The 27,394-nt window shown below is 41.5% G+C and overlaps 2 protein-coding genes and 2 long non-coding RNA genes across 11 annotated transcripts in view; 2 read left to right on the plus strand and 2 right to left on the minus strand.

Moving 5' to 3' along the window:
* The window catches only part of LTO1 (LTO1 maturation factor of ABCE1), a 28,853-nt gene extending 16,916 nt beyond the window's left edge, over positions 1-11,937 (minus strand). For 4 of the 7 annotated variants that reach the window (XR_004307614.2, XM_032445191.2, XM_032445190.2 and 1 more), the window contains exons 1-4: positions 11,864-11,937; positions 11,685-11,790; positions 10,563-10,633; positions 9,402-9,519 (exon numbers count right to left, since the gene is read on the minus strand). Coding sequence is in view for 6 of the 7 variants with exons in the window: in XM_032445191.2 (XP_032301082.2) it covers positions 9,402-9,519; positions 10,563-10,633; positions 11,685-11,790; positions 11,864-11,922 (354 nt within the window). In the remaining variant the exon portion in view is untranslated. Of the gene's footprint in view, positions 1-21; positions 111-7,585; positions 9,117-9,401; positions 9,520-10,562; positions 10,634-11,684; positions 11,791-11,863 lie in introns of those variants that run through there. The other 3 variants (XM_032445189.2, XM_085549978.1, XM_085549977.1) reach the window with 3 other exon arrangements.
* LOC107314432 (uncharacterized) lies at positions 9,431-13,327 on the plus strand. 2 transcript variants are annotated; one of them, XR_001555444.3, is made up of 3 exons: positions 9,431-9,542; positions 10,918-11,102; positions 11,467-13,327. It is a non-coding gene; the product is annotated as an uncharacterized LOC107314432 (long non-coding RNA). The 2 variants fall into 2 exon arrangements; XR_014946991.1 differs by having other exon boundaries at positions 10,918-13,327.
* FGF19 (fibroblast growth factor 19) lies at positions 12,247-17,239 on the minus strand. The gene is made up of 4 exons (XM_032445187.2): positions 17,099-17,239; positions 16,827-17,066; positions 16,616-16,719; positions 12,247-14,075 (listed from the first exon to the last, which is right to left on the minus strand). The coding sequence occupies exons 2-4, from the start codon at positions 17,062-17,064 to the stop codon at positions 13,743-13,745; spliced, it is 675 nt and encodes a 224-aa protein (XP_032301078.1). The 5' UTR covers positions 17,065-17,066; positions 17,099-17,239; the 3' UTR covers positions 12,247-13,742.
* A 231-nt stretch (positions 17,240-17,470) lies between these two features.
* Positions 17,471-18,579, plus strand: LOC107314436 (uncharacterized). The gene is made up of 2 exons (XR_001555447.3): positions 17,471-18,240; positions 18,350-18,579. It is a non-coding gene; the product is annotated as an uncharacterized LOC107314436 (long non-coding RNA).
* The last annotated feature ends 8,815 nt before the right edge of the window (positions 18,580-27,394 follow it).

Below are 27,394 nucleotides of genomic sequence, written 5' to 3' on the forward strand. Positions count from 1 at the left end.
ACAATAACCACGATACACAGATTAATTCCAACAACAGCTTTTACCTTTCCAAGTTTCCTCTGGATTTTGGAGGATGTGTTTAGTGGCTGCTAGAGATCTTCCCATTTACACTATGAAAAAAAGAATCCATTTGTGTGGATTTCACCTCTGTTCTCATTTTACTTATGGCTTACAATACCTTTTCATTTCTAATATCTTTGAAGAAATGCAACATTTTTTATTTCAGTGTAAACAATGTTAACAGTGTTTATTTCAGGTAAACAACACATGTCAGTGTAGCAAACCATCTCAAAACAGAACACCAAGCCTGCAACTTCACTTAAAGACTGAAATAGAAAGTTACACTCCTTTCACATTCAAAGTATAGATCAGGGGATGACTACAACACAACGTTCCCAGCCAAAACGTCTGTCCTGTGGTGAGGCCTACCTGAAAGCAAAGGCTGCCCAGTCAAATCAGACTTTGACTATATCTGCTCAGCCCTGACTGACCTGGCATGAATTGGAAAGCAAAGAAGCAAAAAATGAACTTAAGTAAATGTTGCTGAAGTCATACGTGGTAACAGACTTGGGGTGAGCGATGAAGGCCTATGGCTTCAATTTATATGCGAGTGCATGTGACTCATGGAACAGAAATCACTGTCTATTCACCCTTCTCAACCTCAGCAAATAAGTTTGGGATGATATGCTGCTGTAGTGGTGTGGCTTTTTCTATTTCACCCATCACACCTGAATGCTTATGGCATTTGTCTGCATCCATCCAGAAACTATATGCTGTTAAACACCTGGTTTCCTATGACAGCTAACAAGTTACCTACTGCCTGTGAGAATGTTACTTGTAACATTAGCACCAGTCTTCAAGGAGCTGGGCTGAGATGAGCAAACCATTTAACAAAGGCCACTAAGCCACCACTAGAGCATTACGACAGCTTGCCTGAGCCAGCACAGAACAAGTGACCCGGTGTCCTAAGTCACTGCTCTGATGGTAAGCTGTCTGAAACAGACAATTGAGCTTTTTGATGTTTTATTTCTCCTTTTATTAGATTTTATCACTGTAGGTTGTTTGAATACACTGTATTATTTTTGAACAGCTTTTTTGCTCCTTCAGCACACACCATCGTTCTTTATATTTGGTTGCTGACTGTGTTAACTATGAAGCTCTCCAGCAAATTTAATCCCCAAGCGTTCCACAAGAAATCCACAGTTATTTTCTCAGAAGTAAATATTATTTCTTATAAACACATTTATTTCATTTTTGACTTTATTAATCTGTAGCTGTTTCAGTCATTCACTGGGAATACTTTGCTCCTTTTACACAACATGTTCATCAGCTGTGTATTAATCCTGGTTTCTCTTTTCATGGAAGTCCTTGGATTGCAAAGATCAGACAACTTCCTCCTTTATGGACAATTTAAACTGATTACCTGGGAATTCCAGGCAAATCACAAGTACAGCTCTCCATACATGTATCTCCAGATGTTTCTCCAACGTGATTTCTCTTATTAATTCTCAAACTACTCGATGCTACTGGACTGCTTGAGCAGTCTGTCCCCATCTTACTGCACAAGAGAACTCGTTACATCATAACACACAATTAGAATGTACTTATAGTTAAGGTGGTTTACAAATTCCCAACCTGTGCTCAAATAAATCATTCTCCATTTCAGTCAGCAGTCCTGGATATGATGCAAAGCGATGCTGTAAATTTAACAGGGTTTTGGAGTTACAAGGTGCCCGACTAACTGTGCCACAACCAAGGCTGTTCTCAAGAAAATACACTGCAAACACAACCTCTAGCTTAGCTTTAAAATTTATGTACTGTGGTCTGTTCTAAGTTACATACTGTTATGGTTGTGAGTTTCAAATAGCCATTTGTTTCTACTTGTATTCCAGAGACTATTAAGTGCTTATTAATAATAACTCCTGTACTTTTTTTTTTTTAAAGAAGGTAAGTGGGGTCTCAAAAATTCAGTGTCTGCAAATACACCACACTACCAAAAAAAAAAAAAAAAAAAAAAGAAAAAGAAAAAAAAAAAAAAAAAAAAGCCAGTTTAGAGAACAATGTGAGCATGTGTTTTTAAACTACTGTTCGTGCAGTCTGGTCAGGACTGTGTGACACAGTATACAGTGTTTTGTCATCCAAGGAATGTCTTTGATCAAGAGTTTATGCAAGAAGGGAAAAAAAGCCATGAAACCCTAATCCGTTCCCACAGTCCAGTAAACGTGAGCTGGACAAACAGTGGACAATAGCAGTAAAGCTTGCTGCTGGAACAATAGCTGCAACTAAAAAAATTAAAGGGTTGCTGACTCACAGGTCCTACAATCAAGATTCCACGCGGTGTCAATTATTCCAAAGAATCCTGAAGAAGCTGAAAGTTACAAGTAGCAGCTGAACATTACACTGATGGAAAGCAGCAAACTGTGCTGCAAAACAATCAGCAAGGAAGGAGAAAGTGATAAATACTGATGCTGACTCCGCTTAGTGCACAGCTGAGATGCAGAAACTGAATAAGCAATCCGCTTCCTGCCAAAACAGGACTTCTGCTGAGAGTAAACTCCGTAATTTTATTATAAACAAATAGCAGTTTAATTCTTTCAGATGGTATTTCACTACTCCAGATGCCATCCATGCAAATTCTGCACTACACACAAACTTTCTGATGTTGCAACAGAAAAGCTAGATGCTATTTCTTATACCTATTCAGAAACCAACTGTGTGGTTTCTAGAGCTTTGATATATTTTATATGAGTGAGTGGGCACTACTTTACATTAATGAAGATCTCTCAAGTCTTGTATATATTGGCTATGTCTCAGACAAGGTTAGTGATCATGTTTCCTTCTGCAGAATAATACATCACTTGGTAGAGCTACATGCTACTCAAGAGTTGACTTAAATATTTTACTGAAAGAATCCCATAGTGAAGAAGGCTGTAAGAATATAATTATTACACTTAAGGAATAAACAGTCCCGTCATTAAGGCAGAAATATTCAGTGCAATGTCAGACATAGACAGCAAAGTGCTTCAGCATCAGATTGCTCAAGTTAGCCTTCACTAGTCAATCAAACAGACACCAAAAGTTGCAGCTTGACCACAGCACTCATTTCATCTCTCCAACATCTCTATCTTCTCTGGCGGTATTTCCCTGATAATGTGTGCTGTCATAACTTTGTCCATTAAAAAACAAAAACAACCAAACTTGGATCAGACTGTAAAATAAGAATCTTCATGGTTACTTGTCCAACTCTGAAAGCTGAAGTTTTAGGATGTACTTAGACCAGAACACGTTGCCATGAGAAACTGCGAGGAGTAATATTCCAAAAGCATTAATATTCACACTGCACTGTATCAAGAATTAGTTTTTCATTTGAAACCAAAGTCTTTCTCGTTAAGAAGATCTTGATGGGATGCTTCACACAGGTGCCTGATGCTGCTTTGTTACAACCTCCTCTGATGTGCCTTTGGAAACAATGATTCCAATTCAGATGGACTTCTGCTAACTGTAGTGTTTCAGAACCTTTCAAACTATATCCTTAAGATCACTAGACACCCAAACACCAGCACTTGGTCATTTTAGTGCTTCACACTGCTAGCACTGCAGTAACTGTTTAAGAAAATAACAACCCTTATGAGGAAATCTACCTTCACCTTGAGCTACTTTACCTTCAGAAAATGTCACTTATTAGTATAGACAATTCCTCTCAAACATGCAACACTGTAATTACAGGACACAAAGTGTTCAAGCAGGACACCAAGGAGGAAGGTACCTGCTTTTACTGAAGAATAAAAGTTGAAAACAATCTGAAGTTGTTAAATAAGATCTTGGAAAAGAAGGTTGTATTTAATAAAAGCCAGAGCTTTGGCAGCTTGCAAGTAAATAAACAAACACAATAATCAGTATTAGATCCTGGACTTTAGTTGCATGATTTTTAGAAACAAAAGATTCAATTCAGAATGGATTCAAAATGCGTATGGATGCACATAGAAGAAGAAGATGTGAACAGGATAGGACTTGTAAATTTCACGCTGTCCAAACTTACATTATGTGATCTCTTAATGTCGGTAAGTTGTACATCTGAAAAGAGTATCTAAGTCCTAACGCTGCAGTGCTGTGGAGCAAGAAAGTGCAGGCACACTTTTGAATGAGGGATCTTGCTTTGTTTCAATGAAAGAAACTGTTTACAGCCAAAGTATAAATAAACTTTCATGAATACACCCAAGGGCCCAAATTCTTCCACCTCTTCCAAAACAAAACATGTGTTTGTACACGTTAATACTGAACTACTGAAAAAATAAAGCTCACGATTCTATCTCAAGATTACTAATGCAACAGAAGTGTGCAGCCTTCCTAGAAACCCTAAGGACAGACCAAAACAGGTACTTTACTCACTCTTCCTCTAAATGGCACAGAACAAGAAAACTGGCCATGTGAGATTGCACAGGTTCTATGTATAGCATAGAACACACTACTGCTTTTCTATTTTATACTCCAATGGCAGTCAGACCAAAAAGTCACATAACCAAACTGAGATGTCTAGCTTTCCTTACAAATTCAAATACAAGTTACTGTCACCTTTTTTCAGGAAAACATAACAGCATTCCTCTGCATTGCTTTCTAAAGGAACAATTGCATATGTGTATTTGTTTTCTTTGATTTCACACCTTCCTGTTAATTACAGGTATTTCTGCAGAGCTGAACTCGATCCCATTCACATTACAGTTCATAACAAATGGAATGGAATTATGTGTAATGAAGATGGAACAAGTATTTTAATAATGCATTTAACTTGGAGGTTTTAATCTCCACCTGCAGGAAAGTTGTTTAGAGTCACAGCTTGAACTGGTGATTGAGCACCTGGTGAAGAGGTGTGGCTGGCCCAGGGGGCACAAATTGTTGGCACATGTGCTCCCTGATGGATCAGAAGAAAAGGGCTCAGGGTGGAGCCAATCTGGGCTCATATAAAAGTCAGCTGCTGAAGGGAGAGCATCTCTTGGGCCTTGGCTGCTTTTTGAGAAGGAGTGCTGTGTAGTCAGAGATGCCTCTTTGCCAGTGGGGTGAGTTCCACTCTTCTTTCTGTTTATGATTATTAGGGTACCTGCACTATTACCATCGTCGCTAAGAACCTGCCAGAAGTGATTTTGTTTCTTTGTGAGTAGAATGCCATCCTACTTTTTTTGCCCTCCTCCAAATTCTTTTTTAAAATCTGTGTATAGAAAGTGACACAAATAACCAATGAAGTCAGGTTTAAAAGCACTAGTAATGGCTGACTTGGGATTAGTAGCCAGTGATCCCATGGCTGTAAGACGACACTGAAATCACTGTGGAATTCTGCAGGGAATTAATTCACTGTAGTCAGAGCTTACCTTCCTTTGTTGATGCCTCAAAACTCACCATTTCTAGAACTTGTGTAATTTAGAAATGAGATCTGTAAGTCTTCTAGACTGAAATGACTTCAATACATTAGCAGCAATTAACTCTGCATTTACTCTTAAAATCAAGAATGTATGCTTAACACCTTGACTTAAGTCTATTAAGAAACAAAGATAGCCAGAACAAAGCCCAGACAAGTCAGAAGATTGAGAGTTAAATATTTCAAGCTTTCCTCCCTAACTACTGGGCATAACTAGTGTAGGTGAATAAAAGTATATTAAAATGCATTGCTGTGAGTCTTAGTGACTTCAATTTTTTTGGCAGGAATCTTCCACACTACTTCTTTTTAGCAGATCAAGTACTTGCAGGAAAACTTAAACCACTATGACTGCAGAGCTACAATCTCTATTTCCTGCTTTATTAGTAACTGATATAGTCTGTTTTTCCACATCTTTACCTCCCAGATCTTAAAGCTGAAGTTGTGCAGTCAATCACTGAAACCAGGATATGTCTGAATGATTGCATTTCATAGATGCTCTATTCAGCCTCCGCACACAGATCTGATAGCCTTTAATTACAGTTTAAAACCTGCTTCCACCAGGGTCCTGACAAGATGAGTAACCAGGGTGTTAATGAAACCATTCACAAGATTTTTTTCATCAATTTCTTACAGATTTAAGAAAGGTGTTAACAAGACAGGCATCAAAAGAAGAGAAAACATGCCCTAACTCTCGTGAAACCAGCTGGTTTTTTTTGAGCACCTTGGCTACCCCAAATTGGAATGATTTTTTAAAATACTGTTGTAGTTAAGTTAAGCACGTATCTTTCAGGTTTTTGCTAACCTTTATGTTCTTTTTCCTAGATTTCTCCTCTGAGAAACAGAACCAAAAGTAGAAGCACGTAAACAGCCAGGTACTCCTAGCCGCTCCTGATGTCAGTAAGTACCTCATCCTAAAGTATTACAAGTAATTAAAATGCAAGATTGTTTGCAAGGAGTCACACTGATTAAGACAAGACAATATTCATGATGTAATCTGGTCTTGGAACTCCTTAGCTGTCATGAAAGCATAAAAAAGCCCTCCGTGCTGTGGAGACCGCCATTAAAATCCTAAACCCTAATCCACAGCTCTATTACAGAAGATGCTTTTAAGTTTGCACTGAAGAAAGTATATGATTACATATATCCAACAGAACTATTAACTGTAGCTCATTTAATACAAATAATCATGCCCACATGAGATAAAATATAATCAGGAAAATACAAATGTGCACACACCTGTAGCTAAATTAAGGACCTAAAGCTGGCGTATCCCAGATTGAAATCAGACATGCTACAATCTTTATAGTTATTTTCATATTTATGTTAACAACTTTATAAGAAAATATAAATTTTATTGGAATATGGTAGTAAAGAAACAGCACAGATTTAGCCATGAGAAGATTTAAAGATGAGGCATTAAGTGACAGATCTGCAAAGATTCTTTTTCTCCTTAAGAAATGAGGAATATACAAAATGAATTTTGTATTCAATACAATCTCTAGAGTAGCACTTAGCACATAACTTATACAGCATACACTTCTAGTCATCAAATGCACCACAGTATCTGAGCTCTTGCATCTCTTCACTTGCTTTTCTATACATTTTTGCAAGCCATGTACCAAGATTCTAGAAAAGGCCACATCTTCAAACTTGGATGCTCAGACCTCCAGTGGTTGCTTTTCTTTGTACATCACTCAGAGTTACAAAATTGCCTTTCTGAGACCAGAATCAGCTGAGGGGAATGGGTCATGCTTAGTTAAAATACAATATCTAGCTTTCAACAAAAAACACTGAGTCAGTCACAGATGAACATTAACACATTTCCGTTGCTTTGATGTAAATAAGTAAAATAATATGATCTATTAAAAAAGTGTTCACTTGTGAATCCAGAGACAGCTTTTTGAAATTGGGCTTTCTCTGAGGGGAATATGAAATGAAATGACATTTCTCTGGTATATGACTTCTCTGTTATGTCTCTGTTATTGAGATTATATGGCATACTCTTCTTTTCGGCTTATGTCTCAGGTGCTTGCACACAGGAGCTTGCTCACACTGCCCAGTGGTTTAAGCTGCACAACAATTAAAAGCCATACTTCATCTGCCCTAAATGAAGAGACCAGCAGTGCTGTCACGTCACTTCCATAGTCTCAAGTAAAGAAACAGGCTACAAGTAAATCCTAGCTCAATACTACTTTATTTCAAAGGAATTCATTGCATTGTTATAAGAATTGCATCACATATACACATATTCTGCACTACTTGAACAGCTTCATCTTAATAAATATTTGTGAGGTACTACAAGAAGCATTGCTTACAGGCTATTTTTAAACAGTATATAAACCTCCTCCACTAGATGGCTCTGATGCTATGTACATCAAAGCTGTTTGAACACTTACATACTTACATGTGTACACCTGTAAGTAGCTATTAAGAAAGGCAGTTGATACTGACATATTCAGATAATTGGTAATCAGACAAAAATAAAAGATGTGAGATGAAGTCAATACATACGTACACGTGTATATTCAACAAAATATTGATATATTACAATATATATATATTATATATAATATATATATAATATTTATTATTATTATTATTATTGTTGCTGTTGTTATTATTATATTATTATATAGTATATATTATATATACAATAAAAAAGTGAAACATGCTCTTGCATCGCAAATGCACAGTAAGTGTTAAAAGAAATTTAAGCTGCACCTGTGTTCCCCTTCTGACCAGAAGGGGTGGAGCCACCCCAGGATCATATAAGAGCCAGACACTGAAGAGGGAGCATCTCTTGGGCCTAAGCTGCTTACTGAGAAGGGGTGCTGTGTAGCTGGAGCTCCCCTTCACTAGCAGGGTGAGTTTAACTCTTTCTTCTTCTGTATGTGACTATTGGTGTTCCTGTGGGTTCTTTGCCTAGTATTACTAAGGATCTGCTGGAAGCAATTTTGCTTCTTTGTAGACACAAGAAGCAACCTCAAAACTCTTCTAGTAGCCATGTTTCTATTGTTGGTAATTTAAATTGCTGGGTTTGGGGTCTACTTGTGCTTGCTGTGTATGTTTGGATCAGTCTGCAAAATTAGTAAAGAAAAAAACACAAGATTTGTACTCTGAGTTGCAGCTACGTCATGAACTGCTATCTTAACCTTTTTTCATTTGCATTCTTCATTTGTATTCCACCACTTTCTATCCAGACAGGTGTTCACTACTGCGAACTCTGATTCAACTGATTCAATCTTTCTTCATCTAAAAAACCTACACATTGTGTAAAATGAATGATCTACATATGTAGATTTAAAAAAGCATATATATGCATTCTTAAAATAAGGAAGCTTTGCATATACGTGTTTTCCTTTTAAGGAAAGGCTGGTGAAGAGCAAATCAAATACTTCTATTTAACAGGTTTTTAGTGTTTCTGTAATCCTAAATGCCTTCAGATTAAAAAAAAAAAAACAACCAAAACTTCGACAAATATAAGAAACCATCAAATGTTTTGTGCTTTTTCTTTACCACTTTAATTATTTAGCACCTCATTGCTACCTGGATTTTGTTTAAAATAAACAAACACTTTTCAGGTTATCTGTTATTCAATACGCCTTTTTTCATCCATGTTTATCTTCAGCTTTTATATTCAAAAAGTGAGTGAAGATCTTTCAGTACTGACTCTAAAATCAGATCGAATATTTAGCATTGAGCAAACCTAAAAAAGAATACACAAGAGTGTTTTGAAGCATCCATTTTCCTGAAGGAAATTCAACACAACTACTGTTTCCTCCATTTCTATTCTTCTGGTCCTGCTTGTAATTCACTGTCAAATACCATTTTCAATTTTCCATTTATTTAATGTTATTCATTTATTTTGCACTTGCTATCATTTGGGGAATTTTTGACTCAAAGCATTTTTACTTTGACTGCAAAAGGAGATGAAATATTTGCAGAAAGCGATACTATTTTGTGCTAAAAATAACAACTTAATCCTACAAACCTGTTTAAATTTCCCTCTGATTTTTTCCAGGTCGTCTTGAAGCTTTTCGTAAGTGGGGTCTTCATATGGGAACTTCTGTATCATTCCTATTAATGAATCCAGGGCCCTCATCTTTTTACTGAAAGAAAGCCACAAAAAATGGTAAGTAACAATAAGCCTCCAATAGAAGTCTTTTACATTTGTCACTGTGAAAATTGTATCAGTATTTCAAAATCAAGAGCATAAAATCCAGCCTTCTGTCCTTATTTCATTCAAATTAACTCATAAGGCATAATTTACAGCATAATCAGAAACTAAGTTTGGTACAACTATCAAATGTAAGGCTTTCCTCTTAACTTACCTGCCAAAAACAGACATTTAGTCAGGAAATGTAGAACTACCAACTAGATGATTGTGTGTAATAAATGCAGAAAGAAAGCTCACTGGAACATGTATTGAGATAGCTGAAAGCAAGGTGGCATTTTGTTCAAATTAATCAAAACTGGTCAGAAAAAACTCTTAAGGTCTACCAAAGGAAAGTAATAATTGATATCTGGAAGTGTATGTGCCTGCACATGTATAGAAAACTAGAGAAAAGTTAGAAAAAGAGAGAGGGGCACCTAGAAGTTTAGCAGATGTATTTCTGTTGCAGAGATAATAAATTATGCGGAGACCATAAAATATCAGACATGGAAAGCAAAGATTGCTACCATCACCAACAACGTGAACTATCTATGACAAGCTAATTCCCTTGCATGTCTAATTGGCTTAGGGAAACAAGCTATGATTAATTACTGATGGTGAATTACAGCTCCCTCAGAAGAGGACCTCAGGGGTTTAACATGAATCCCATCTTGGATGATGGGATGACTGTATCTATAAGAACAAAAAATGCTAACTGGGGGACCACTCCATGATGCAGCAAGGAAAGCATCTCTAGAACTTCCCCTTGTGCAGTACAAGTAGGCATCGCCATCTTCTCTTTTTCAGGCTGATGAAACCAAGTTTCCTTATCCTCTTTTCAGCATCAGATGGTCCAGACTGCAATGTCATCCCAGACACCATCTGCTCACCCCTCTATTTTTCAGTATCCTCTTTTTTAAACTGAAGAAGAGGCAAAACTGGACATCATAACTTGAAAAAACTATTAAAGGAATAGGATTCATACTTTGAAAACCCTACCTGTTCTTATCATCTGTACATTTTGGGAGCAGATGCTGCCAGGTCAGTGCAAATCCAAGGTAGCTGCCAATCTGTGAATTTTTAGGCATGTCATGAAGGGAAAAAAAAACCCCAAACATATTAAATATATATGTAGTCATAGAGAACTAAAGCTCTACATTCTCTTATTCATCAGCAAACAAGTCATTGCATATACAAATGCATTTCTACATTGAAAGGCTCAGGAAATAGTACATGCTTTGAAACAAAAAAGTAATGAAACTGAGTTATTGCCAAATTCTACTTCAATCTGTGCACGCACTTGTCACTTTTTACAAGACACAAATTTACAAGACGCAACTGGACTTGTTTGCAGGCTAAAGGAACTTCCTCCACCAGTGTTTACATGTTACAGTGAGAACATCTGGGAGCTTTATTCTTCTGGGAGCTGTGTTTGTTAAAATATATGCGCTTGGGAGCTCACATCTCCATAAATACTCAAACATAAAAGAAAGCGAGGCGGTTTCATCTGCATGCACCAAAGCTGTTTGGACACCACAGGTAAGTGGAAACACCAACAGGTTTGTTTTATGTTGCACCAAGCTGCTGTGGTCTAGGGGTGCTGGTCCATGGATGCTTTGCAGCAATCTGCTCTGTGTAATTAGTGATGTGCTACCACATGGGTGCAGTACCAATCTTCTGTTTGAGCCCAAGCACACACTGTATCTAATATTATTATTAGATAGGGGCGTGCTAAAAAACAGACATATTTTGTAACATCTTATTTTAATTCTTATTTTATTATTTTAATTCTTAAGCAAGCAAGCAAGCCCTTGTCAGGTTAGTATTATTTTCCTCAAGGCAGACAATAGGCTGACAGCTCAAATACCACCTAAATTGTATTTTTGCTTACTTATTATGACAGTGAGCCTTCCCAGACCTCATTTAAGGGCTGGTAGTGGAGATGAGGGTATCTTGCTGGAGATCCCTGCCTACCTGAGGCCTTCTAAAGGTAGGCAGGTTCTTATTTTTTGCCCTTTATTTCTACACCCACGGCTGCTGTATTTGGGCACATCCTCACATCGTGAAGCGTAGTAGTTGTAGCCTTTCTCCCCCACTGTCACACTGAGGATATCTCCTTACCTCAGAGCCAACCTTGGCACCATGCAGACAGCCGCACCTCCGCCCTTCAGCAGCCCCAGCGTGGCTTCCCTCAGCGTACCCCTCCTGGTAGCCCTCCCCGTGAAACCTGCAAGGACAGATGCACGGCTATACACCTAGAGGCTCTCCCTCCCTTCCATGGCTCCGTGAAGGCTCCCAACCTGTCCTCAGCCATCACTATCTCATCAAACATGTCCCAGGATGGAGACGGAGCCGCCATTGCACCGAGCACAGCACGACGGGAGGCGACGGCGAGCCGGAGGAGCCATATCGCGTTGCTTTAGTGCGCAGGCGCCTATTCACTCCATTAACAGGCCCAGCGCCTCGCCGGCCTCAGAGCAACAGGGGGCGGCAAAGCAACGTTGGTGCCAAGGGTCTCAAGTTCTCCAAACAGTTTCAGTAGTTGGAGTGGAGATAGCACTGACCCTCAGGGCCTGAATAAAGGATTTACAGCCCTCCACACCTCCCCAGAGTGGAAAAAGAGATCCCCGCTATCTCCTTATATAATATATTATATGTTAAATAATACAGAAGCTACTGACAGTAGCTTTGTTAATATGATTTTTTATTGCAACTGTATGTATTACACATATTACACTAGTTAAACTAACGAATGGAGATTTAAAAATGGTTTCCTAACAATTTAATGATTACAAAAGTTCACAAAAATTTGTTACAACCAAAAAAAAAAAAAAAAAAAAAAAAGCTGCTTTCAAGAGTATATAAATAGAATCTTGAGCATAAATAACAGTAACAAAATAAACAGAGGTATGTATTTAATAAATTAATTATAAATATTGCATTGGCAATGAAGTGCTAGGTCAGAAGAACACCAGTATTTCCAGTCGAGTTTTTTTGTATAGAAATCTCTATTATAAGCGAGCCTTTGGAAATGAGTGGAGTCCCTGAACTCTTACATTTGTCTTCTTTTGGTTTCTCTTTGGTTATTCCTTTGTTAAACTGTCACAAGGGGAGAAGAGAACTGAAGACACCAGACATATGCTTTTTGGTCATGAGATCCACGCGATCCCTTCCTGCAAGAAACACGGCATGGCCAGCTCAGTTCTGCAGCATTTGGGTCACTGAACTGTATCTCCACAGTTTCAACTGATGCAGAATCAAGCCTGGAAGGACTTAAAAAGAGTTGCTGACGGTTAAAGGTAAAACACAGAAATGTTCTTTGCAACCGATGTGGCCCACACGTCATCCATTTTCAGACTTTCTCTCTATTTGCTAACAACATACATGAGTATATACAGCAGAACCTATATCTGGACTCTAACTTGGAATACTCATTCCTATCAGATGAACACAAATGCTAGTTCTGTATACGCTCCTACCCATGTGCTGAATTCCCATTAGCACTAAAGACAAGTCTATGCTGGATGATGCAGATCCCCTAGTGAACATAAATTAGCTTCTAAAATAAACCACCAGTTTTCCAAGGTATCCCTTAGCAATAGGGGAGGGAAAAAGTATTTTCCTTTCTTCCTTTCTTTCCTGAGGGAAGAAAAAGCACAATATGTAAGCAGAACTGTTTTTCAGTGGTATGCTTTCAACAGAAAGCTTTCCCAGAAGCTTGTCAGAAGCTTCTCAATAAACAGTACTAACTTTAGTTCACATAACCACACTTGTTCAGTGTTCCTTAATTGTGTTTTGTTCCAAATGTTTGTCTACAAGGTTGTGAACTTCCCTGTGAACGGCAAGATTTCCTGTATGTCTATAGAGCAGAAACAACAGGTGAGCATATGTGGTAATGAATTTGATATACAAAAACTATATATTTTATCATCACCACACAAATGGAGGAGCTCTGAATGGAGGAACTTTCTTTAGGTGCTCTTATTTAATTTTTCTTTTCCAAGTATACTATGGAGTGGTGATTCTTTCAAATATGGCACCTGGGCACTCTGCTCTTATGGGTACAACACATTGTATGGGAAAGACTGTCTCCATCCTGAGACATGACATCACTACACAGAAAGCTAAAAACCTGCAACATTCTGTGGTATTTCTTTAAAACCATGTGTGCAATCAGAGTCATTTCTGAAAGCTGGGGCTCTTCACTGGAGACAGTTTGGAAGTGATCCCAAAGGGATCCATGCTGTCCGTTTCGAGAGGCGACGAGTAGACCTCTGGCTCAAAAGCCTGGCTGTAATCACTGTATTCACCAAAGTCTGTCACCTCCACTGGCACAGTGTTGATCATGGGTAAGAAGTGAGACAGTGGGAGAAAATCTTTTCCTTTGAATTGTTGTCTTTGTTTGGCGCTGCTCAAAGACACCGATATTCCGTATTTCTTTGATTTATACACGTTGTAGCCGTCTGGACGAATCTCCTCTTCAAAGGAACAGTCCTCGATGGAATAGCTGAGCTGAACAGCAAGGAGTAAAACCAGTTACAGACGTGCCCACCAGACTCACTGCATTCAGTTAAGATTGTGTGAAGAAGAGTGTATTTGCTTAGGTATGCATTTGTAAAAGTGCATTTGTGACATACTGCAGAGACCTCCCATTAGGATCTAGGACCACCTTCCCACAAGCACTGTGTTTGGTGCAGCGCTGGTGTTATTTCAGGCTCAGTCACTGCAGGTGATTGAACTCCTGGTCAGCAAAAGGAGACTGCTGACAATGCCTCAGCCTTCAGTGATAAGTGAATGCTCTGCCTAGCTTAATATATATTGTATTTGCTACCTTTCAGTCTTTTCTCATGTGCTGTCAAGAATACGGAGTACAATTAAATACATGCATATGAGTATTGATTAAAAGCCCTCTTTAAACTAAACAGGTAATCAAAAAAAGGGCTTCCCCCCCCCGTACCCCCCCCAAAATAAATTATGCAGTATTTTTCCTTCCATACACAGAATATATATCTCAGAAAGATACCAGTATGTGATGTATAATTATGGCCGACTTGTCAGCTGTCCTTACTGCTACGAGCAGACAGCCTCCCTTCGGAGGATGATGAAATCAGAAGGCTTCTTGAGTAAGCGCATGTGACAAACCACACTGGTTGCTGATGGCATCCCTGTGCCTCCACCAGATTGCTCCCTACTCATTTAGTGGGACAGTGGGACTGTCTCTAAAAACCGTTCTTTTTAATGCATTCTGAACGCACTTTAGGTATTTCCAGATTGCTTTTTTCTATAAGAGAAACTTACAGTACGTCAGTGTATTAAGCAGTTACACCATTTCTGCTAAACTACAGAAATTCTGAGGGTGGGCTATACAGCACACTGTATGCTCAGAATCAACCCCAGCCATCCCTGTGGCCCATGTTATGAAGGGACACATTACAGGAGGGCTGAATTTGGGCCCCAGACATTGCACCTGCCTTTCTTCTTCCACTTCTGATCTGTGGGCTATGCATGCTCTTGACTTGGACTGATGATGGAGAGATGACAGTGGGTGTTGAGAATGACCTGGCTTCTTACCCTCAGTCTCACTCAGGCACAATCTCAGCCCATGTTTATTGGGTATCAGAAGAGTATAGACGGTATATGCTAAAAGCTATTGATTTCTTCTTTCCAAGTACAACCCTAGAGAAGGGTAGCTACAGGAGAGGCTCTGTGTCTCAAAAGAGAAGACTTGTCTCCATGTGTCAACTTTTACACCCTTCACCTCTGTGAATACTATTACCAAAGTTGACAAAACTATTTTCTGGAATCAGGCAAACAGGATTGGTCCATGACATAAAGGTATAATGGCACGGTCACGTGTCACTGTGTTTTCAGAAAAAAAGCTAACAACCTGTGTAGAATACTACACACCAACAAACCCACTCAAGGGGTACTTGTTAGTTTACAGGATTGTAAGAAAGCTGCTCTATAGTACCTTGACTACAGCAGCTCCAACAGGAGCAGGATCTGGACTTGTTTTGTTCTCATTGATCATTTTCCTTTGGATATACATTGAAACTTTAAGCTAATAATTGACCTACCACACCATTAGAGCCTATGCATGTTATCACTGCATCGATCGCCTGATTCTAGCCCAGAAAAGCAAGGAAACTGAGAAAGAAAAACGCAATCCTACACTGTATGCTCAGTCAATAACCTCCCTACACCCATCTTTGTCTGACTGAACGTACCGGGAGTTTTGACAGTGGGCCAAGTCCTTGCCCTACTGCAACCGGCACAAAGTTTGCCGCAGCTATCAAAGCAGAATGGAGCTGTGCCTTTACTACAGCACAATAAAAAGCCGTCACCCCACACAACCCAGGCTCCTGCAGAGAGCTTAGACAAAACCTCACTCTGAACCTTCAAATTCTGGCAGCTTATCTCTGGGTTTACAAAGCCAAGTTTACATCCCTGATAATGTCTACAGGATATGCTGACGTTGCTGGGCGAAAAGCGCGAGCCAGCGGCGGGTTGCCAGCAGGTCACTGAGCTCCACAGCCACAGATGTGCTGTATCTCAGGTTGGAGTGAGACAGCAGGGCTGAGCCATCCTGATGCCCCTTTTGTTTGGTACTACCTAAGAGATGGTAGTACCCCTGTGTCTCTGGGGCTTGTTTGAGTGGCAGTGACATGAGCGCATCTCCCTTCCAAAGAAAGCAATTCTTTATTTTTTTCCCCTAAAGTATCTGAGCTGAACAGCAAGAAACTATTCAGATCCAGTGCCCTAACTTCATCTGTTTCTTGTGCAGCCACCAAACGAGAATACTTTCTAAACAAACTCACTTCTGGACGACACTGCATTTTCCACATGAAACAGGCACTGTACATTCAGGACGATGTCCTTTTGCTGCTGCCCTCTAACAATCTCCGCGGCCACCCGGGCAGTATCAGTGCCAAGAACCACCGACCCACGGCGAAAAGGAGGGGACACCCCAAATCCCCGTTAACTCGCCGCGGCACCAACAAAAGCTCCCTCCCCCTCCCTCCTTGCTCTGCCATTCTCGGCCGGGGGCTCACCTGCCCATACAGCCGCCCCGCCTCGTCCATGCAGAGGTAGCGGGAGCTCCGCACGCCCTTGATGGCCACGGTTCGCACCGCCACGGCGCGGATCTCCAACAGACCTGCGGGGAGAGTGAACGCGTCGTCAGCTCCGCGCCGCCGCCCGCCCTCCCGCCCGTCCGTCCCGTCCCGTCCCGTCCAGTCCCGTCCCTTAGAGCCCAGCACTCACTTTGCGGGCTCTGGCTACCGACAGCGTCCACCCGACCGTCGCCGCCGATGCGCAGGAAGCAGCTGAACAGCCCGTGTTTGCTGGCGGTGTAGAGGTGCCGCAGCCGGATGGGTTCCCCCCAGCCGTAATTGACGTGCGGGCCCGCGTCGGGCAGCGGCAGGGACCTGGCGGCGGCGGCGGCGGCTGCGATCCCCAGCAGCGCCAGGGCAGCGCCGGGGGCGGCGGGGCGAAGCCCCATCCGCGGCGGCCTCGGATTCAGACTCGGGCTCGAGGCGGCGGCCTCGGATTCAGACTCGGGCTCGAGTCGGACGGCGGCGTTGCCGCGGGCGTTGCAGGGGCGGTGCGGTACGGGGTTGGGCGCTCTGTGCAGCCGGCGGTGTCGCGGGAGGGATGTAGCACGGGCCGAGCCGGCCCCCCGGCTTTTTATAGGCCTCCGTTATCAGCCCGATCTGTTCGGCCGCATCCAGCTCCAATATAGAGCCCGTTTCATAGCGGGAATTGGTCGGATCGGGTCACTCCCCCCGAAAATATTGATTAGATGACATCATGTCGCAGGGGACACCCTGGAGGAGTCGCTCTCTCCCCATCGCATCTCCGAGCTTTCCCTCGAAGCTCATCCGCGCCGAGCCCCTGCGAACCGAGCTGCACGGGACGGGACGGGGCGGGCATGGGTAGGATAGGGTCGGGTCCTGTAGCCCCGATGCGAGCACGAAGCACGGGGAAAAGGACCAGGGGTGCGTGACCCAAAAGGCACCAGCGGTCACGTAGAGGTGAGGGAGCAGCTCGCCCACTCGGGGGACATCACTCCGCCCGCCCGGCTCTAGCGCTTGTCCATCCTATATTCCCATTTCAGAACTAAGCTAGTTCTACACTGGGATGCTCGTGTTACCCGCCCAGAGAAAAGAGCCGTGGGCAGGGCAGATCTCCACGCTATAGCTTGGCGGCTCCGGGGCTCCGCGGCCACCATCCTGTTTTCTCCCAGCTGGCGCCGCTCCGCCGCGACGTGAGCACGGGGTGAGAGCGGCCACTGCCCGGCACCGGAGCGACGCCCGGCCCGGCACCCGCTGGCTCGTCAGATCTTGACACGTCCCGGCACAGCATGGCACGGCACTGCACGGCACTGCATGGCACGGCACGGCACGGCACTGCATGGCACGGCGCCTCGGGACGGACCGGCGCCGCTCCCGGGCTGCTTTGCCACCCGGCCATCCCCGGCTGTACCGCTAGATGGAGCCGGGTGCCCGGGTGCGGGCTGACCTCTCCGTCGGGTATCTGCTACTGGGGTCTCTGGCCCATCTTCCCATTCGCGCAGAGAAGTCGGCAAAAAAAAAAAAAAAAAAGAAAAGAAAAAGAAGAAAAAAAAAAAAGTGTGCGTAACGAAACCGAGGAGAGGCCAGACATAGGTATCAAATAGGTTTGTATGCTGACGGCTTTTACCATGCTGGGGTTCACCCTGTGAATGCACCAGGCAAGTTGGAGAGCAGTACTATGTAATCCATATGTACTATGTTTATCTTTTTCAGGACACTTCAGGGGACTGCTGCTGATTTTCCTGTTATCTATCCAAAATGAGCATTATAGGAATTTTCTCATATCCCGAGAGGGAAAATAGGCACCAGTGGGATTTCATTAAATAAAAAGAAAATTCTTCTTCCATAGGACACTCGAACTATCAATTAAGCAGAACATAGCCCCATACCCCTAGCAGAATTTCAGAAGCAAGCGAGCAAAGAAATAAACCCTTCCAAATTTCGTTGCCTGATTATTTTTTGTCTTTCTATTTGAACACTTTCATCTCCATCCTGTGCACACTCCTGCAAACATCTCTCCTTTTTGAGCAACCCCAGCTCGTTGAGGCTGAGCAAATAGACAAGACCATGTGACAGTACAGAGCTTTATGGGTTGATAGCCTACTCTTGTATGGATGGACTTCTATACATCCTAACCGTGTGCACCCTGTGGCACTGAGGTTTGTCACACTGATTAATCAGTGCCTAGATGATCGGGGCCTTGCAGCACCTGCTCCCTGCAGCAAGAGAGTTGAGTCACACCAAAGAAGCACGGTTTTCTCATATGGCTGATGAGTCATTAATGAAAATGAGGGTCGTCTCACTTCCAGGTTCCTCCTGCTGCACCATCTAAGTCATGGGTTGACTTGAGAAATCCTGTCCTTGCAAACATCTCACACACCAACAATATCATAGAACCAGTAAATAATATAAAGGAGTTCAAGACCCCATTTTTTTTTCCCTCTGCATAGTTCTGTGCTGTTGCGACATGGCTGCTCCAAGGCAGCTTGCTGCTCACAACCCTGGGCCCCACTGCAGTTGTGCATGTAACTCACCCTGGCTGCTGAGCATTCTTTGAGGCACTGAGCACCCAGCACAAGCAGAGTTTGGGCTGAAAGGAATCTGTGAGGTTCTTTGGCCCATTTTGTTCTGCATCTCACTGAACAGAAGCTATTTGATGAGTACTGATGCTGCAGTACTGTTAAAGCGACAGTATTGTAGTGCTAATTATATTCATCAGTGTTTTCTTCATCAAAAAGCCAAACCCCTTTCAAGCAGAAAGAACTGATGCTTGCAACATATTAATTCATTTTGACGGTATTATCATTCCTTAGTGAGGATCAAAAATGGTTGTAGTAAAGGAGATTAATATTTCGTATCAGATCAAATGAAATGAAACACTCAACTCATTTGTTTTTAGGAACTGCCTTTCTTGATATAGTAATCTTTCCATCTAATCCATTTGTCCAAGTTCCTCTGTAATCAGTGACTGAGGTGAATGCCTCCATGCGCTTATCTGGGCTGGGTAGCACCAACCTATCTCCAAACAGCTGTTTAAGAGATATGGGTTGAATAATCTCTGGAAGTGCTTATTTCTTTATTGGCATTGGGAAAAAAATAAAAAAAACCCTCAGTGATTAGCCCAGATTTAGTATTTTATTTTTAGCTAGAGATAATGAATCTCACTTCTCAACCTCTACTGTTGTAATATGACTTTCATATCAGTTTCCATATAAATCACTGAACATTATCATTTCTTGGCACCTTTTTACCAAAGTTCAGAAGAAAGATGCATCTTTGCAAGTTGCTGAAGATATATTTGCAGAGACATAACATGGCAAATCACACCATTGCTTCCAGTGCTGGGCCTGCTCCCTGAGCAATGGCAATGGATCCTGGTGGTGTGGAACTTTTGCTTTTCAGGGGATAAGAAAAAATAAAGGAGGAAAGTCTCATAGAATAAAAATACCTCCTGACTAAATACTACTCAACTGCAAAAGCATTTTCACCTGTTGTAATTAATCATTTATTTCCACTGCACTTTTCAGTGGGCCTGTGTAATTTCTGCAGAACAAAACCTTCAGCTTTTGTGATTCTAAAGCTGAACCAGATAAGGTTTGGAAGATCATGAATGCTATGTTTTAAAAGTCAAACATCCAGTGATCCTGGAGCATGCCAAAAGTATAAGAGTGTTTGTGATTTAGTAGGCTGTAATGTCACTGGGACTAAGTGAGATAAATTGAAGAAATAAAGAATAGTTACTACGTGATGATCCTGAGGCAATCACCCTACCTCACCACAGCCTCCATTCAGGCAGATGTAGAGAATGATCAGGCTCCCCTGAGCCTTCTCTAGGCTGAACAGTACCAGCTCCCTCAGCTTCCTCCTTGTTCTCCAGACCCTTTAGTTTTGTTGCCTTCTCTGGACATGCTCCAGGATGTGTATGGATAAGTCTTTGAAGAAAAGGAAAATGGTATGGGAATTTTAAAGTGTTTTACTTCCTTTGAGGTATCTTTAGATGCCATAGATTTAGGAAGAAGCATCACATGAATGTGATTTGGTATTACTTGTCTGAAGTCAGGAGCAGAAGAACTGCAGTGGCCGAGAGAACTCCAGAGAGAGATGGAGATTTCCAAGCTCATCCCTTTGCTTATAAGCTTTGCTGCAGCCCCTATATGCCACCCCACAATGACAGCAAGCAGACAGACTTCACCTGACCCAGCGCAGAGAGCAGACATCATAGCCAGGTGCTTTCCCCTGGCTTTGTTTGGCGTTGCAGGAGTAGACACAGCACACTGTGTCATGCAGGCGTTTGAGCACAGGGCTGTTCTATAAAGAGCCTTATCAGTGTAGCACAAGTTAAAAACCTGCCTAAGAAGGAGAGGTTACTTCACCATGTGTCAAGGGCCTCTCTTCTTCCCAGCTGCTTCTGCAACCCAAGAGGCAGAAAGATGACAGTATTTCCCTATGGACTGTGGATGAGAGCAGAATTAACATTCCATACCCACTGTGTACACCCACCGTCAGCGTGCCTGTCAAGCAAGGAAGGGTTCTCCCCGTACCATGGGTATAGCAGGCCTCAGTGAGTTAGTAGGATCCAAATGCATTGAATACTGAATCCACTTCTGGAGGGACTCTATTCTAAAACTGCTCTGCCAAGGTGCTCACTGTACAGGAGAGGTACTTGCTACTGTCAGCAGTAGGCAAACACACTGTTGCTGGTTCTTTCTAATGAACACAGCTGGACAATTAATTTCAAATATCTCTCACTGTTCTGACATCAAGTGTTTTCTTTACTATTGCTATCAGTCTGTGTGTTACTGAGAGCAGTACTTAGCTTGGAATTGTCTTGAAGCTTCCATGATCAATTTATGTCTTCTGATTAAGTCTAGTCTAAAGCTTACCAAAGTCCCATCAGTTTCAATTGGCCCAGGGACAATTTTTTCCACACTGCAAGCAGTTATTTCATACTTTCAATGTACTCGAGCCATCCATCTTTTCCAAGCACTACAAAATCCTTTGGAATTTTGCAACTTATCAAAGCCTAATTGATTTTCTAGGTACTCTACAGCACCTGATTTCCACTACATCTATGAAAGCTGGAAAAGTTGAGGTGCATAAACATCTAATTTAATTGAAATATTTCAATACCCAAGGCAAATATAATCTAGTCTCTTTGTGGAGGCTGAGATTCACTGGAGAAGTAGGTAGTAGGCACTACAAAAACTAAAGAAGGAAACAGATTTGCTTCCAAAGTGATGTTTTAAACTCACAAGGGTACGAATTGTATGTGGTCAGATCTGTGGTCCTGCTCAAATACATACTAATGCCCACAGAGCCAAAATTCATCAGGTGATCTTATTTGGTCCTATTCAATGCAATTTGCCATGAAATCAGTTCTAAAGGGCACAGTAGGAAACTGGGATTTGTGAGGGCTTCAGCAATGAGCCCACTATGGGCACAATAGCCAAATCTGACTGCAAAGCAATTTTGATGAGTTATACTGGGGATAAATTTGTCATATGTAGGTGCGAATTCATTTCACAGGAGGTGAAAAATCTTTGTTAACAAGGACACTGAATCAGGGACTGTTAGTTGATCGTATTTTGGCAGTAAGAAGTAACAAATAGAGGGGATGAGAGAGGTTTAGTTGTGTTTGTCTGTTGAGTGAAGCATTCCTGTTCCAGGATGATGATCCCACAAACTGAGCTGTAGAGCCAGTGGAACAAATCCACGAGCACATCTACCAAAGGGAGGCTGTATTTCCTCACAGCTGTTGTCAGGCCAGGTTATTTGCTAGACTTGCACTTGTGCTTTCTGAGGGAAGATGTGAGAGATTTGAACTGGTGCAGAGTAAGGCAGCCACATCTGCTAGACTGATGTTAAATCACTGTTGTTTTCTACTCAGAGCTCTGCAAGATTTCTAAGTTTTCTCCAGTTTTCTTGCTGCCTACTATTTCATACTGCATTCTGCTGCTTATCATTCCTAGTAATTACTAGTCACCAACAGGAATGGGTAAGCATCGAGTTGTAAATGATTAGTGAATGCAAGTGAACATAGTTTCAAAGTTTCATTGCATAGGCAGCAGGTTTGTATAATGCTTATTCACCATCATCACTTTTGATAATTATGATAATGAATATTATGATATTATGATTCTTACTGAAATGACAAAGCCCTTCCTGAACCAGTTCTGAACAAATGAAAATTTTTAAGAAAGGTATAAGATTTCCTGATGGCACCTTTTATGACTGTTAAGAATCAGCAGTTGCCCTCCTTTCAACTCAGCCCATATTTTGTATCTGGAAGTAAGGAGGGATATCTTAAGAAGGAGTAATAAAACTCTTGTGCAACTCCTTCAAAACCTGCTTAGTAGACAGTTACTTCCCTTGGATATTTGAGGTGTGATGGTGTCTTCCCTCTCTCTTCTTAAGACACCCAGATTCAATTCTTAGTGTAGTTTATGTACTCGTGTACAACGTTTGGAACTGGAATTGCTTGAGAGGGGAGGGATAAAGATTATTAGTAATTGGTGTTCCACTCAGACATCACAGGAAATGATTTTCTGATGAAATCCCAGTGTTGCGGGGTAGCTGCATGATTTGCCATGGATCTGGAAACTGAGTTTATGGTAAGTAATTTTCTCTGATGTTGCTTATTTCAGCCTCTTAACCAGTCAGAACTGCTACCACTAAACGTGGCTGAGGAACATTTGGGGTCAGGAATTCAAAGGTAAAGGTTACTGAAGCATCCTGCCAATGCAACTAAAGTTGACCTTTATTTGACAAAGCAGAAGTAACAGGGGATCTAAAAGAATGGTATTCAAATAGCTAGTCTATCCAAAACAATGCATTTGGATTGATCCTAATCAGCCATAATTTCCCAGTTTAATGGCCAATTAAAAGCCCATTTGAAAGTAAGAGAAGCAGAACAAATCATCATGGAAAAAGACTGGCTGGTCTTTAGAAAGTAAGTCAAGTTTACCTAAGTTTTACACATCTGACTGGTGAGAAAACTAGTAGGTAATGGATTCAAGTTCCATTAGTTCAGATTCATCAAATAATATGTTATAGAAGAGATAAAATCTGAAGCACTGCTAGAAATTAAAGCAAAATACTTTCATTAAGATGAGGGATTTATCTCTAAATATCACAGCGAATATTAAACAGAACGTGAAATCCACCACTACCTGCCTGTTGTGTATGTTACTTACCTTGACCTGATGTAAGTAGTTTCTTAAGCATTACTGGTGAAAGCGAGAGATAAATTGCCACTGGTTCTTTCATGGCTGGAGGTATAAGGAAGACCATTCTGTGATAGGGTTGCCTCAGTTCTTGAAGTGGACAAATCTGAGCAAATGCTGAGGATGAAACAGTGATCATGGTGCCTCTCTCCTATGAATTTGTCCAAATCTGCTGACCCACAGAAATGTATGACTTTCATCCCACTCATTACCCAGAGGAAGGACTGGGCCTCCAGTTCATGTATTCTTGAATATGGGTGTGTTGATTCAGGCACTCATTTTACAAAGGGAATTTAAAGAATAGGTCCACCAACTAATTCAAAACTTAATTTCTTTCAGAAGAATTCCAAAAGTCCCTCTCATAGCTCAAGTTTTCATTCAATGGCACAGGCTCCCTGATACCTGTGTATTGCTCTTTATCAGAGGTCTCTAGTAGATAAAGCCTGTAAAACTCCAGCTACTGATCTCTGTTACCTTAGGCTGGTTTTGCTGAAAAGCTGCTGCTGCTGGACAATGACTGCCCTTTTAACGTTCTCCTGGCTAATAGGTCACATGCTGCCATCAGCTCAACTTGAATTCAGTTAGGCAAATGTGGCATTGATTGCATAATGCTGTAGAAGGAATTAGCCAATGCTAAAGAAATAATGAGCAACAGAACTACAAATGGACCCTAAACAATGCTTCCTATTTGTGAGTCCAAAGTCAGTACTAATATCCCATTCTTAAAAGGCAGTCGTCTCCCAATCTAGTTTTTGCCTAAAACACACCAGTAAGGGTGAGAAACAAACAAACAAACACAAAAAAACCCAATTTACTCCAATAGGAACTAAGTCAGATTTTTGGAAACAATTAATAATATGCAATAGAGGAGCAATTAATATGTATGGTTTAGGCCTTTGAAGTCCTCCTAAGAATGAGGGCTCCTTTTACCTCACTTTTTATGCGCGCTCACAAATTAGCAACCGTGCAGTGTTTTGCTTCCTAGCATAACAGTGCAGAGGCAGTGAGTGGATTTTATCATCTCCCTCTCCGTATATTTATTCCTAGAGAGTTTTACTCATATTACATAATGTGAACGTGCACGGCTACTGCTTTTCCAACTTTAGATCAATGAGCCAAGCAGCAAAATAGCACCGACTTGGCAGGTTCTCTGCATTCATCTGAATGAAATGAAAGGGAGTTCAGTTCTTGGCTCCAGTTTTCTGTCACTCCATTGTCATTCAACAAAACGGACCAAAGAGACAAGCGATCAATCCATAAACTCGTGAAGCCTCGGTCTCCAGCTGTCATCGGCTTTGAGCTCTCTCCACTGATCTTATCTGTTGCAGAGTGATTGAAAGTAATTTGTTTTGGTTGAAAGTAATTTGTTTTGGAGAGTAATTAGATTATCTCTTGGGGGGCTTCCTACCTGGTGACCCAGTGTTTCTCCATGGCTTGCTGCTCATTAACATCAATTACCATAGAGACACTCTTCAAAGGAAGGCTTGCACTGCCCAGGGTAGGGAACCTATTAAGGAATATGCTTCTCATTCCTGCTAGGAGATAATAAACCTTCTGATGTCAAACAATTATTTGTGGGTCAGACACATACGATCCCACTGGGGCTTAAGCCTTTCATTTGCCATCCAGTATGAAATGCGTTGCAATTAGGAAGTGAGCTAGATCTTTCTATGACAGTGTGTCTATCAGTGTGAATATAACAGCCACAAACAACCCCCCATGTACTATTTGTACTAAACTGTATTATTTACTGGTGCTGTAAGGCTGTCTGCTAGGCAGGATGGACTGGTAGACAGTGGGCTGCTCTGGAAAATCACAAGCAGACATCCTCTATCTACTCTCACAGAGAGGTATAGGAACAGAGAGCAGAATAAACCTCTGTAGGGGAAAGTGCAGTATTGCTCAAAAGTTCATGCTTTGACTCTTGGCCCCAGAATCAACTCTTTGACCGAGACAACTGATATAGTTAAGTGTATGACACAACACTAATAAGCACCATAATAACACCAGTATCTATCTTAATCATTAGAGCTTTAAACGAGTCATTGCCCTACTATGACATTTACTGGTTTTGATTATATCATAACTACTGTGTGATCCCAGAGAATAGTACAAAATAAACCAGAAACACAATGACCCACCTGTGAACTATGCTTATTTTTTTTTCAGACATAGCCAATTGGAACAAGAGTTTTGCATTAATTTACAAATGTTCAGTCAAAAATTTCCCCTTGCTCCCTCTAATCTTTCTGCTGCTTGGGCAGCAGAAAGGTGACCAAGCAGAAGCAGCCTTTAAAAGCAAGGTTGGGTGTGGGGGCCTCCCTGGCCTCCGCAGAGCTTCTGGTGTCACTGAAAGCTGCAGGATGAGCTGGAGTTGATCATGGGGAAGCTGGGGAAGATGATGGGAACATTCTTGTTCTGCATCTGCTCAGGGCTCCCTGCAGCTGTCCTGGTCCAGAGGGAGAGATGTGCTTTGGGGGAGTCATGCTGGGAAGGAGGCACTCGTAGTGCTGTCTGTCACCAACATGTACTCTGTCAGGTGGTGCTTGCCCTTACATTTTAAATACGTGGCACAAATCCTTTAAAATCTGTTTTCCCAAGAGCTGCTAGATGCTAATATCTGAAGTAAATAGCTGCTGCTTTTTTTTCTCATTTGTCTTGTTTGAGTAATTATGTTATTGTATATGAAACCGATTGTTCTGTGCATGCCAAGAAAGAATAAAGAAGACCTTTGATGAATACAGTGAGCAGCATGTAAATGTGATGAAGGAATGCAGGGGCAAATGAATGACCTTTCTGAAACAGAATTTGTCTCCATACCACCATTTTTTTGCCCACATTAAATTCAGTTAATGCGTTTACTTTTTCCCACTGCGTATGTTGGATGGCTGAGCACAAGTGCTTTAGAAGCACACAACTGAGTTAATTTTAAATATCAGTGTTTCTTACCCATGGTGCAGAAATGGCTGGATATGAATTATGAGGCCAGTCACCCAGGAAAATAGGAAATGCCAAATACTTTAAAGGGGGGAGTTCTGGAGTTTTTCTCTTTGAAATGAGTACCAGTGCCAATCCTAGATTCACGTTAGGAAGTGCTGGCTACTGCTTTGTCATGGTTTTGGTTGTGGTAATTTTCTTTGTGGAGGCTTGTATGATGCTATAGTTTGGCGTTTTGATGAAAGCAGTGTAGATAGCACACTGATATTTCAGTCACTGCAGAGCAGTGCTTATGAAACCTAGGACTTTCCTACTTTCCTGGGGTTGTCTAAATATTGGTCCACTGATAGGAAGTAGTGAATGAATTCCATGTTTTGCTCATTCATACAGCATTAACTTTGCCTACCAAACTGTATTTATCCCAACATGCAAGTACTTGCACTTTCACCTTTCCATTTCTCTGCCCCATCCCACCCAGGGAGAGTAAGCAAGAGGCTGTGTGGTGCTGAGCTCCCACTGGATAAAACAAGCATGTATGGAGCAACCAGCTGAGCAATTCATTGAAGGTTCATTCATGAAAGTTGTTACCTGTTTGTGG

The sequence above is a fragment of the Coturnix japonica genome, chromosome 5 (assembly GCF_054131305.1).
Source record: "Coturnix japonica strain WE chromosome 5, WE-NBRP24, whole genome shotgun sequence".
In the NCBI taxonomy this organism is placed as follows: Eukaryota; Metazoa; Chordata; class Aves; order Galliformes; family Phasianidae; genus Coturnix; species Coturnix japonica.

Excerpts from the sequence above, each read along its gene's own strand:
- FGF19 (XM_032445187.2), bottom strand. The coding sequence starts at position 17,064 with ATGGGGCTTCGCCCCGCCGCCCCCGGCGCTGCCCTGGCGCTGCTGGGG. Across the intron at positions 16,720-16,826 it reads CGGTAGCCAGAGCCCGCAAA|GTCTGTTGGAGATCCGCGCC; the intron begins GTGAGTGCTGGG and ends CTCTCCCCGCAG. Across the intron at positions 14,076-16,615 it reads CGGGGCGGCTGTATGGGCAG|CTCAGCTATTCCATCGAGGA; the intron begins GTGAGCCCCCGG and ends CTTGCTGTTCAG.